We start from the raw sequence: 12,876 nt of genomic DNA, 5'->3' as shown, positions 1-12,876 counted from the left end.
CTTTCCTGCAAGTACGCTCTTTAAATGTACAAAAAAAACTACCCCGGGCTCCTTCGAGTCGATGAACGCTTTCGAACAATTTGAAGCTTGTTCTCTCTCTGCTCCCTGCCCCCTCCCCCACCCCGCCCCCCCTCCCTCCCAGCGTAAATATTTTCTTAAAAAATATATATTTTTGTATATATATATATATATAAAAAAAATGCTAAAACCTCCACCTAAACCGTCGGCAGGGAGACGACTTTAACTCGCTCACAGCCACCTCCCGCAGCTGAGAACCCAACGCCGCGCGCGGGAGGGCAGCGCCCGCTTGACGCGTCTCGGGGGATGGTGCCAAGCAGCGCGCGGTGAAAGGGGTCAAAGTCATTTCCGGAAAAAAAAAGGTGCAGGAAAGAGCCAGTGTGGGTTTACTTTTCACTTCGCCCCCCCCCCTCGCAACCCCCCCATTTTTTTTTGTTGTTGTTAAATTTGGCGCCCGCACAGGGGCTCGAACAAAATAAAAATCGGAAGAGGGAAAAAAATATTAATAACGAAATTAAAAAATAAAAGACGATTAATAGAAGTTCAACAAAGGAATATTTTTAAATGAGTTTCGCTGGCACTAGTATGTGGCTAAGTTTATACCTCAAGAATTATATGCGTAACGTTTCTTTGCTTCTTTCGCCCTCCGTTACTTCATGATGAAATACTGCAAAACAAAGGCGATGAAGATGGATAAGCTGGCAAAACCCGCCAGAATGAGGGCGGCAAACTGCTCATCGCTGGGCATCACGCTCCTCATTTTGGCCACCTCCGCGGTCCGCAGTTCGCCTGCCGGAGGGGACTCCTTCCTCCTCAGCGTGAAGATGGCGGAAGGGCTAAAGGGTCCGGTCAGCTCCTGCGACATGTCCTGGCAGCGGCGGCAGGCACAGACCCGGAACCGGTAGTCGGTGTTCGTCTGAAGGCCTGAGATCTGGAATGATGTGTCCTCCCCCTTGTACACCTGGGAAAGAAAAGAGCTCCTGGTCAGCAACCGAGGACCACACAGGGCTTGCAGCAAAGGAGGAGGCCATTCGGCCCATTGTGTCTGTGCTCTGTGCGAGAGTGATTCCCAAACTGATCCCAATGTCCCGCTCTCTCCTCATATCCCTGTATCAATCCCCAAACGAATCCCGCTGCCCCGCTCTCTCCCCATAGCCCTGTATCAATCCCCAAACTGATCCTACTGCCCCGCTCTCTCCTCATAGCCCTGTATCAATCCCCAAACTAATCCCGCTGCCCCGCTCTCTCCCCATATCCCTGTATCAATCCCCAAACTAATCCCGCTACCCCGCTCTCTCCCCATATCCCTGTATCAATCCCCAAACTAATCCCGCTCTCTCCCCATATCCCTGTATCAATCCCCAAACTAATCCCGCTCTCTCCCCATATCCCTGTATCAATCCCCAAACTAATCCCGCTGCCCCGCTCTCTCCCCATATCCCTGTATCAATCCCCAAACTAATCCCGCTACCCCGCTCTCTCCCCATATCCCTGTATCAATCCCCAAACTAATCCCGCTCTCTCCCCATATCCCTGTATCAATCCCCAAACTAATCCCGCTACCCCGCTCTCTCCCCATATCCCTGTATCAATCCCCAAACTAATCCCGCTACCCCGCTCTCTCCCCATATCCCTGTATCAATCCCCAAACTAATCCCACTGCCCCGCTTTCTCCCCATATCCCTGTATCAATCCCCAAACTAATCCCGCTGCCCCGCTCTCTCCCCATAGCCCTGTATCAATCCCAAACTGATCCCACTGCCCCACTCTCTCCCCATAGCCCTGTATCAATCCCAAACTAATCGCGCTCCCTGGTATGAGTGTTAGACATTATTTACCGGTTAGTGCTGTATATACGAGTGCTAATTGCACGAAAATGTACTGGCTTGTCGTAAACATGCTGTCACAGTACAATGAAAGCACAGACTCAGTCTAGAGTACAAAATGTGAAGTGTTTAGTCCAACAACACTCCTGGACACAGGAACAAAATGAAGGAGTGCTGCACAGGCAATAACAGAGGCTGACTCACTGGGTCAATAAAATGCTCACACACTAGTTCTTTAAAGGCTTCCCGGCGAGAAACTGCCAAAGCTGCAGAGGGACAAAGAAGTAATTGCAGTGACAATGGGATGTCTTTTCTCGGCTTTTGTGAATAAAATGACAGATCATTAGAATATAATCGCTCAGAGACGCACTACACTGAACTTGTCCTTTATATATATATAATATATATGTCCCTTACATAACTGCTGCAGTACAGCCTTGTTATGGAACAGCCCAAGTTCTCTGTGTTGGAGGGCCAGCTTTACTTACACTCAATAGAAGGATGTTTAGGGACAGAAAAAAAACAGACCTTTTTGCCCAATAAGCATCTCACGTTTCTGAGGGATCTCAACCCGACCCAACTACCTTACCGTTAAAAATAAATTCATGGGATGTGGGCATTACTGGCAAAGCCAGCATTTATTGCCCGTCCCTAACTGTCTGGAGAAGGAAGTGGTGGTGGGCCGCCTTCTTGTAGCGGGGTTTGCTCGGACACGTCAGAGGTCAGCATCAGAGTCAACTGTGGCTCAGTTGTTAGCACACGAGCCTCTGAGCCAGAAGGTTGTGGGTTCAAGTCCCACTCCCGAGACTTGAGCACAAAAATCTGGGCCAACTCTCCCAGTGCAGTACTGAGGGGGCGCCGCACTGTCGGAGGGGCAGTACTGAGGGAGCGCCGCACTGTCGGAGGGGCAGTACTGAGGGAGCGCCGCACTGTCGGAGGGGCAGTACTGAGGGAGCGCCGCACTGTCGGAGGGGCAGTACTGAGGGAGCACTGCACTGTTGGAGGGGCAGTACTGAGGGAGCGCTGCACCTTCGGAGGGGCAGTACTGAGGGAGCGCCGCACTATCGGAGGGGCAGTACTGAGGGAGCACTGCACTGTCGGAGGGGCAGTACTGAGGGAGCGCTGCACTGTCGGAGGTGCCGTCTTTCAGATGAGACGTTAAACCAAGGCCTCGTCTGCCCCCTCAGGCGGATATAAAAGATCCCATGGTGCTATTTTGAAGAGCAGGGGAGTGATCCCCAGTGTCCTGGCCCAATATTTCTCCATCAATCAACATATCTGGTCATTATCACATTGCTGTTTGTGGGAGCCTGCTGTGCGCAAATTGGCTGCCGCGTTTCCCACATTACAACAGTGAGTATGCTCCAAAAGTACTTCATTGGCTGTAAAGTGCTTTGAGACGTCCGGGTTAGGGAATGGAATGGATATCTGGTATTGCCTCTGGGGGTGGGAGAACATAAATGACAATGAAAAGCTTACTTTCGTGTTCATTCATTGCACTACCCCCAATTTAAACACGTTTTCATTAAAGATTCAAATATGGAGGGAGGGAGCATGAGAGCGGGAGATAGCAAGAGAGAGAAAGAGGAGAGAGAGAGAGAAACAACACAAGCAAGGAAGGATAGAGAGATAGTAAGAGAGGAACGAAACAGAATGAGAGTGGAAGGAGAGAGAGATAGAAGGAGAGAGAGATAGTAAGAGAAAGAGAAACAGTATGAGAGAGGGAGTAGGATTAGCAAGGGAGAATAAAGAGAGAAACAGAATGAGATAGGGAGGAAACAAAGATAGGAGAGAGAGAAACAGCATGAGGGGAGAGAGAGAGAGATACAGCATATGATGTAAGGGAGAAAAACATTGCATGAGAGGAGGAGAGAGAATGAGACTGTACGAAAGAGCAGTTAAAAAAGAGTGATAGCGTGAGAGGGAGGAGTGGCAGGGTGAGACAGAGAGTGAAAAGAGAGACACTCCGAACAAGAGAGGGAGGCAGAATGAGGGAAGGGACAGAGATGGCACAAGAGAGTTGGAAGAGATAGCACGAGAGAGGAGGCAGAGTCAGCGTGAGAGAGACAGCACGAGACAGGGAGGAGAGTGGGGAAAAAAAGATAACACACAAGAAAGGAAGCAGAGTCAACATGAGAGAGAGACAAAAATTCAGCAGAGGAGGTGGAGCAGAATCACCTTTTTAAGGTATTATCTATTTGTTCCCTTGGTCACTCTGAGCCTCCAAACCCTTTCGCATCATTCCTTTGGGGTTATGCTTCTGTCATTTGTTTTTTCCTCACAAAATGTATTACCGCGCACCTCTCTGCATCTGCCACCTGCTTGCACATCCTGTTAATTCTGAGATCCTCCTTGCTTTTTGTCAAGCTTCCTACATTTGCTGTCAGTCCCTTATGCCCATGTCAGCTGTGGTTCAGTGGGTAGCACACTTTCCTCTGAGTCAAAAGCTTATGGGTTCAAGTCCCACTCCAGGGACTTGAGTGCAAAAAAATCCAGTGCAGTGCTGAGGGAGTGCTGCATTGTTGGAGGTGCCATCTTTCGGATGAGAGGTTAAATCGAGGCTCCGTCTGCCCTCTCGGTTGGACATAAAAGATCCCATGGGCACTATTTCGAAGAAGAGCAGGGGAGTTATCCCCAGAGTTGTGGGCCAATATTTATTCCTCAATCAACATAACAAAAAAAACAGATTATCTGGTCGTTATATTGCTGTTTGTGGGAGCTTGCTGTGTGCAAATTGGCTGCCACGTTTCTCACATTACAACAGTGACTACACTCCGAAAAGTACTTCATTGGCTGTAAAGCGCTTTGGGATGGCCGATGGCGGTGAAAGACGCTATATAAATGCAAGTCTTGCTTTCTTTCTTTTTTAGGGCTACATGACCTACTTAGATTGAGACTGAAAGTGCACCCAGCACTGACCCCTGGCCTACACTATTTCCTTTGGCCCCTATTCAGTCAACCATCTTTCTATCCACGCTATGGCACTGATACCATACACCCGAACCTCTGTATCAAGGCCCCTGGTTCTGTGAGATATCTCGTTACAAAGTTCATTTACGAACCAGTTTTGAGAAGTTTAACATCATTTACAGATCTGTGCAGTGGCCGATGAGATCTTGCAATGCATCAATACTGCAAATATATCTACGCACACTGATATGAAACCCATTACTGTGATGGAATGGGACAGTTCTAAATCACATCCATCTGTTCAAAAAATAATATACAAACACCCAGCTCCCACAGGTCAGGGAAAGAACCTCGATGTTAAATTACCACCTTGGACTATAAGTAAAGTTAATTTGATCCAACAGTGTGGTAGACAGTTGTATTATTGTGGACATAATGCTAGAACTATCCTCACACCCCCATAACAACCAGGCTAAATAAAGTAACTTATTTTCAACTATTCTCATCCTTGTTTTCAAATCCCTCCATGGCCTCACCGTTCCCTATCTCTGTAAACTCCTCCAGCCTCACAGCCCTCCCGGATCTCTGTGCTCCTCCAATTCAGGCCTCTTGCGCATCCTCGATTTTTATCGCTCCACCATTGGCGGTCGTGCCTTCAGCTACCTGGGCCCTAAGCTCTGGAATTCCCTCCCTAAACCTCTCAACCTCACTCTCTCCTCCTTTAAGATGCTCCTTAAAACCTATCTCTTTGACCAAGCATTTGATCACCTGTCCGAATATCTCCTTATGTGGCTGGGTGTCAAATTTTGTTCGTCAACGCTCCTGTGAAACGCCTTGGGGCATTTTATTACATTAAAGGCGCTATATCTTGCTACAATTATACAGGGCTTTGGTGAGACCACACCTGGAGTACTGTGCACAGTTTTGGTCTCATTATCTGTGGGAGGACATACTTGCCTCAGAGGTAGTGCAATGAGGGTTCACTAGATTGATTCCTGGGATGAGAGGCCTGACCTATGAGGAGAGATTGAGTAGATTGGGATTATATTTTTTGCAGTTTAGAAGAATGAGTGGTGATCTCATTGAAACATACAAGATTCTGAGGGGCTGTTTCCCCTGGCTGGAGAGTCTAGAATCAGGGGGCACAGTCTCAGGATAAGGGGTCGGCCATTTAAGACTGAGATGAGGAGAAATTTCTTCACCGAGAGGGTGGTGAATCGTTGGAATTCTCTACCCAGAGAGCTGTGGATGCTCAGTCGTTGAGTATATTCAAGGTTGGGATCGATAGATTTTTGGACTCGAGGGATATGGAGATCGGGCGGGAAAGTGGAGTTGAGGTAGGAGATCAGCCGTGATCTTATTGAATGGCGGAGCAGACTTGAGGGGCCATATGACCTATGCCTGCTCCAATTCTTATGTTCCAGTGTCAGTTGTGGCTCAGTGGGTAGCACACTCACCTGAGTCAGAAGGTTGTGGGTTCGAGTCCCACTCCAGGGACATGAGCACATAAATCTAGGCCGACACTCCAGTGCAGTACTGAGGGAGTGCTGCACTGTCGGAGGTGTCGTCTTTCGGATGAGGTGTTAAACCGACGCCCCGTCTGCCCTCTCAGGTGGACGTAAAAGATCCCACGGCACTATTTCGAAGAAGAGTAGGGGAGTTCTCCCCAGTGTCCTGGCAAATATTTATCCTTCAATCAACATCACGATAACAGATTATCTGGGTCATTATCACATTGCCGTGTGTGGGAGCTTGCTGTGCACAAATTGATTGCCACTTTTTTACAACAACAACTACACTTCAAAAATACTTCTTTGGCTGTAAAGCACTTTGGGACATCCCGAGGTCGTGAAAGGAGTTATATACATGCAAGTATTTCGTTTTTTTAAAACTTTTATCAACAAGTTTATTTGCCCATAATTCTGCTCTAGGTTTTCCTAAGCCACCGATTAAGGATGTCAGTCAGGCCTTTTTAAGTCCCACTCCCCAGTCTCCACCCTCACCTCCGACAATAAGTGTGAATAGCTCATGGACTTCTTTGTCTCTAAGATTGAGACCATCCGTTCAGCTGTCTCTGCCTCTTCCCTTCCTTCCCCTAGCCCACCAGGCCAAACTTGCTCTAAGGATCCCCCTGCCCTAGCCCTGAACTTGCATCTCTCTCCAGTTTGTCTCCGATCTCCCCTCATGACCTTTCCACGCTCATCCTGTCCATGAGACCCACTTCCTGCTCCCTTGACCCTATTCGCACGAAACTGCTGACCATCCAACTTCCTTTTCTGGCTCCCGTATTAGCTGACATTGGTAACGGTTCTCTCTCCTCAGGTACTGTCCCCCGCTCCCTCAAATCTGCCGTCTTCACCCCTCTCCTCAAAAAAACAACCCTCGACCCTTCCATCCTTGCAAACTACCGCCCCATCTCCACCCTCCCTTTCCTCTCCAAAGTCCTTGATCGAGTCATCGCCTCCCAAATCCGTGCCCATGTTGGAATCCCTCCAATCCGGTTTGACTGTGACAAAGGTAAACTATCCCTCCGCGTACTTCTTGACCTGTCTGCAGCCTTTGACACGGTTGACCACTCTATCCTCCTCCAACACCTCTCCACCGCTGTCCAGTTGGGTGGGACTGCACTCGCCTGGTTCCATTCTTATCCATCTAATCGTAGCCAGAGAATCGCCTGCAACGGCTTCTCTTCCCGCCCCCGCATCGTTACCTCTGGTGTCCCCCAATGATCTATCCTTGGCCCCCTCCTATTTCTCATCGATATGTTGCCCCTTGATGACATTATCCGAAAACACAGCATCAGTTTCCACATGTACGTTGATGACACCCAGCTCTATCTCGCCACCAGTTCTCTCGACCCCTCCACGGACTCTAAATTCTCAGACTGCTTGTCCGACTGGATGAGCAGAAATTTTCTCCAATTGAATATTGGGAAGACCGAAGCCATTGTTTTCAGTCCCCGCCAAAAGCTTTGTTCCCTATCCACTGACTTCATCCCTCTCTCCAACTCCTGTCTGAAGCTGAATCAGACTGTTCGCAACCTTGGTGTCATATTTGACCCTGAAATGAGCTTTTGGCCACATATCTGCAGCATAACTAAGACCGCCTATTTCTATCTCCGTAACATTGTCTGTCTCCACTCCTGCCTCAGCTCATCTGCTGCTGAAGTCCTCATCCATGCCTTTGTTGCCTCTAGACTTGACTATTCCATCGCACTCCTGGCTGGCCTCCCACATTGTACCCTACGTAAACTAGAAGTGATCCAAAACTTGGCTGCCCATGTCCCAACTCGCACCAAGTCCTGCTCGCCCATCACCCCTGTGCTCACTGACCTACATTAGCTTCCAGTTAAGCAATGCCTTGATTTCAAAATTCTCATCCTCGTTTTCAAGTCCCTCCATGGCCTCACCCCTCCCTATCTCTGTAATCTCCTCCAGCCCCACAACCCCGAGATGTCTACGCTCCTCTAACTCTGCCCTCTTGAGCATCCTGGATTATAATCGCTCCACCACTGTTGTCTGTGCCTTCTGTTGCCTAGGTCCCAAGGTCTGGAACTCCCTGCCTAAACCTGCCTGCCTCTCTACCTCTCTTTCCTCCTTCAAGACACTACTTAAAACAGCTCTTTGACCAAGCTTTTGGTCACCTGCGCTAATTTCTATTTATGCTGCTCAGTGTCAATTTTTTGTAATCTCATAATACTCCTGTGAAGCGCCTTGGGCTATTTCACGATGTTAAAGGCACTATATAAATACAAGTTGTTGTTATGTTAATTCCCCTCCCCCACAGTGAAGTATCTGCCCTTCCAATTAATGTTCCCGTATTCACAATATCTGAGAATGAGCAGTGCACATATTTTTTTCCCCCCCAACACACAAAAGTCTAATAAACACTTATCAACAACTTCGAGTAGCTTCCTGCTTGCTAATCATTGTTTACTACCGGTGAGGCTCTGACGTGGGTGAAGGCCTCCTGTAGATACTGTCGTCAAAGCAACGGGCTCCACATGCACTCAAGGGGAACTGTTATTACTCTCCCCTTTCCCTGGGCCACTGCAAGCTGATACACACCTTTCAATCACCCACATTGTACGCCAGAGAATGCAAGATACTCTGCCAATGATTCTTTGCATTTCCTACTTGATTTATTGTGCCTGTAGTCTGTGCGAAAGGAACCGATTTAATACTTTCTTCCTCCTCTCCACTTTGCTCCTCTCCTCTCCCAAAGGCACTCTGATAGTTTCACGAGTGGAACACAGGAACAGGAGGAGGGCCAGTCAGCTCCTCGAGCCTGTTCCGCCATTCAATCAGATCGTGGCTGATCTGTATCTTAACTCCATCTACCCGCCTTAGCACCATATCCCTCGATACCCTTACCTAACGGAACTCTAGTGTTCTAGATCTTGAACACTCCAATGGAGCACCACTATCCACAGCCTTTTGAGGGAGAGAGTTCCAGATTTCCACTATTCTTTGTGTGAAGACGCGCTTCCCGATTTCCTTCCTAAATGGCATAGCTCTAGTTTTAAGACTGTGCCCCCTTGTTCCCGATTCCCCCACCAGAGCAAATCGTCTCTCTGCATTTACCCTAGCGAATCTTTTTAACAGTGTAAAAACCTCGATCAGGTCATCTCTCAATCTCCTCTATTGAGGAGTGCCACCTCGAATGCCTCACAAACTCTCAAACGAGAGCTCATTCAATAAGTGTTGGGCAGCTATTCGCCAATGGAGAGCATCGCAATCCTGTACCCATCCCTCCGTAGCTCAGGCCCAACTGCATTGCCATCGCACTCCCGGTCCTGGCTACATCATCGCAGATTCGAGCCTGCGATCTGCCTGGTCTGCAGGGCTCAGTACAACTCCACTGAGCTATTGATTAAGGTAGGTTCAAATACTGGGGCAAATTTTCACCTGTGCTGCTTGGGGGGGTAAAGAGACACCTTGGCACAGTGGATGGAGGGTGTAACGAGATAATGTATAGCGCCCTCTAGCTAGGAGGTATAGGGAGCTGTATTGAGAAAGAGGGTCTGTGAAGGAACGCCATCTTAAGCTCCACATAGCTGACTGAGATCTCCCAAATAAATAGAGTTATGTTGAACTAAGAGTATTCAAGGGACTATAAAATAGTGTCAGAAGCAGAGACTTCCGATCTTTCATCGAATGCAGCTACGACTGAAATATTGGAACCATAAGACTTTTTCGAGCCGATCGAAATCGACGTTATGCAGCACAGTGCAGAGTATGCTTCCTACACATCGCACGTGGATCCGTGGTGGGCAATAGTCATAAACTTGCAAAATAATCGAGAGGCATTAGCAAAGTAAACTTAAAGTGGCATAAGATATTCTAGAGCCACGACTGAAAAAGTATTCCTACAATTACATGGCCACGATATTTTACTGTCAGACTTGTTCTAGTCCTCTGGGTATTTGAGCTATATACATGCATGTGACAAACTCAAAGTTCTAAACTGTAGCGAGCTATCATGACCACCATGGTGCCAACTCCCGCGCACATTCCTCTCCCACCTCCATTGCAGGTGACCGGCGACTTGAAAGACAACTGGAAAAAATTCAAACAGCTGTGGGACAGCTATGAAGTTATCACGAATATTGTGGAAAAAAACAGATAGAATTAGGGTTGCAACGTTTATCACTGCCATTAGCAGAGATGCCCTAGATATCCACAATAATCTTCCCCACAAATCAGAGGAAGACCTGCAGGAAACAGATTATTTTGAAGCTCTGGGAAGAGCACTGTAAAAGTAAAACCAACATCATCTATGAACGGTATCAGTTTAACAACGGTGTGCAAGGGCACGAGCGTTTTGACAGATATCTCGTGAAAGTGAGGGAGCTGGCATCGTCAGGTGATTTCGACAATTTGAGGGATGATTTCGTCAGAGACCGCATAAGTCTGCGGAATATCTGATAAGACTCTGTCTAAGAGGCTGTTGCAAGAATCAAGCCTAACGCTCAATAAATGTGTGATGCTCTGTAAAGCTACAGAGGCCACAGTTGCTCAAATGAAATCCATGAAGCTCATTAAAAAAGATTTAGAGTCTGAAGATGTCAGACAGAAACCCCGACCCACAAAGAAAGAATTCACAGACAAAGAATTCACAAACAATTGTAAATATTGTGGCAAAAGACATGAGCTAAAGTCAAATACTAAATGCCCAGCATATGGGAAGACCTGCACAAGTTGTGGCAAACAAAACCACTTTTCTCAAAAGTGCAGGCAGAGTGGATCAAGGCAGAAGTCTACACATAAGCCTAAATATAAGGTCAAGCCAAAAGTCCATGCACTATATGAAGAGAGTTATGATTCTGAAGTCGTGACTGTAAAGATGCTTAGTAAAGTTTTCTGGTTGAGTGACCGAGCGTCTCTTCACAGGCACTGGTTATAGAGGTCTGGAGGGCAGACCAAGCGCTGTGGGCATTCAGCATCTCAGGGTCATCAAGGCACGCCAGGTTAGCTGTGAAGGAGCTGGCTGTATAGGACTCTCTTAGCTGGGTCTTTAAATGCCCCGGCATTGACTTTTTTGCGGCACTGTCTCTGCTGTCCCCTCTGTTTTAGGGCTACGTTAATGTCGATGATGGATTGGATTAGGTAGTGGTCCGTCCAGCTCCTGCCATGACGCGGGTGATGTGCACATACTTGTGATCCCTGGCTCGGACGATAACATAGTCGAGCAGGTGCCAGTGTTTGGAGCGAGGGTGTTGCCACGATGCCTTGTATTTGTCCCTCTGGCGGAACAGGGTGTTGATGATGAGGAGTTCGTGTTCTAGCCATTTTGTCAGGAGTAGGGTACCGCTGGAGTTGGCTTTCCCTAACCTCTCTCTGCCAATCACGCCTGCCCAGAGGGCTGTGTCTTTGCCGACCCTGGCATTAAAGTCACCCAGGAGGATAAATTTGTCGCCTGTGGGGATGCGGGACAGGGCTGTCTCGAGGTTGGAATAAAAACCCTCTTTAGCCTCATCCGTTGCATCGAGTGTTGGGACGACATGCAGGCCTTGATCCTTATCAACGGATCCATTACAGACCCAATCCACGTCCGGACCGGGGTCAAACAAGACTGCATCATCGCTCCAACCCTCTTCTCAATCTTCCTCGCTGCCATGCTCCACCTCACAGTCAACAAGCTCCCCGCTGGAGTGGAACTAAACTACAGAACTAGTGGGAAGCTGTTTAACCTTCGTCGCCTCCAGGTCAGGTCCAAGGTCACCCAACCTCTGTCGTTAAGCTACAGTACGCAGACGCCGCCTGCATCTGCGCACATTCTGAGGCTGAACTCCAGGATATAGTCGATGTATTCACCGAGGCATATGAAAGCATAGGCCTTACACTTAACATCCATAAGATAAAGGTCCTCCACCAGCCTGTCCTTGCCGCACAGTACTGCCCCCCAGTCATCAAGATTCACGGCGCGGCCCTCGACAACGTGGACCACTTCCCATACCTCGGGAGCTTCGTCAATAAAGGCAGACATTGATGCGGAGGTTCAACACCGCCTCCAGTGCCCAAGTGCAGCCATTGGCCGCCTGAGGAAAAGAGTGTTCAAAGACCAGGCCCTCAAATCTACCACCAAGCTCATGGTCTACAGGGCTGTAGTAATACCCGCCCTCCTGTATGGATCAGAGGCATGAACGATGCACAGAAGACATCTCAAGTGGCTGGAGATATATCACCAACGATGTCTCTGCAAGATCCTGCAAATCCCCTGGGAGGACAGGTGCATCAACATTAGTGTCCTCGTCCAGGCTAACATCCCCAGCATTGAAGCACTGACCACACTTGATCAGCTTCGCTGGGCAGGCCACATGGTTCACATGCCAGACACGAGACTCCCTAAGCAAATGCTTTATGTGGAGCTCCTTCACGGCAAATGAGCCGAAGGTGGGCAGTGGAAACGTTACAAGGATACCCTCAAAGCCTCCCTGGTAAAGTGCGACATCCCCACTGACACCTGGGAGACCCTGGCCGAAGACCGCCCTAGGTGGAGAAAGTGCATCTGGCAGGGAGTTGAACTCTTCGAATCTCAACGCCGAGAGCGTGAAGAGGTCAAGCGCAGGCAGCGGAAAGAGCGTGCGGCAAACCAGTCCCACCCACCCCTTCCCTCAACG

At 48.6% G+C, this 12,876-nt stretch overlaps 1 protein-coding gene across 3 annotated transcripts in view; it reads right to left on the bottom strand.

The window, feature by feature from the left end:
• Positions 1-425: 425 nt before the first annotated feature.
• The window catches only part of fndc3ba (fibronectin type III domain containing 3Ba), a 411,236-nt gene continuing 398,785 nt past the window's right edge, over positions 426-12,876 (bottom strand). For all 3 annotated transcript variants that reach the window (XM_070882439.1, XM_070882441.1, XM_070882440.1), the window contains exon 26: positions 426-979. In XM_070882439.1, coding sequence (XP_070738540.1) covers positions 668-979 — 312 coding nt within the window. In that variant the 3' untranslated portion in view covers positions 426-667. The remainder of the gene's footprint in view (positions 980-12,876) is intronic.

Source organism: Pristiophorus japonicus, chromosome 6 (assembly GCF_044704955.1).
Source record: "Pristiophorus japonicus isolate sPriJap1 chromosome 6, sPriJap1.hap1, whole genome shotgun sequence".
In the NCBI taxonomy this organism is placed as follows: domain Eukaryota; kingdom Metazoa; phylum Chordata; class Chondrichthyes; family Pristiophoridae; genus Pristiophorus; species Pristiophorus japonicus.
The sequence above is the reverse complement of the archived record's forward strand: the minus strand, read 5'-3'. Positions and strand labels throughout refer to the sequence as shown.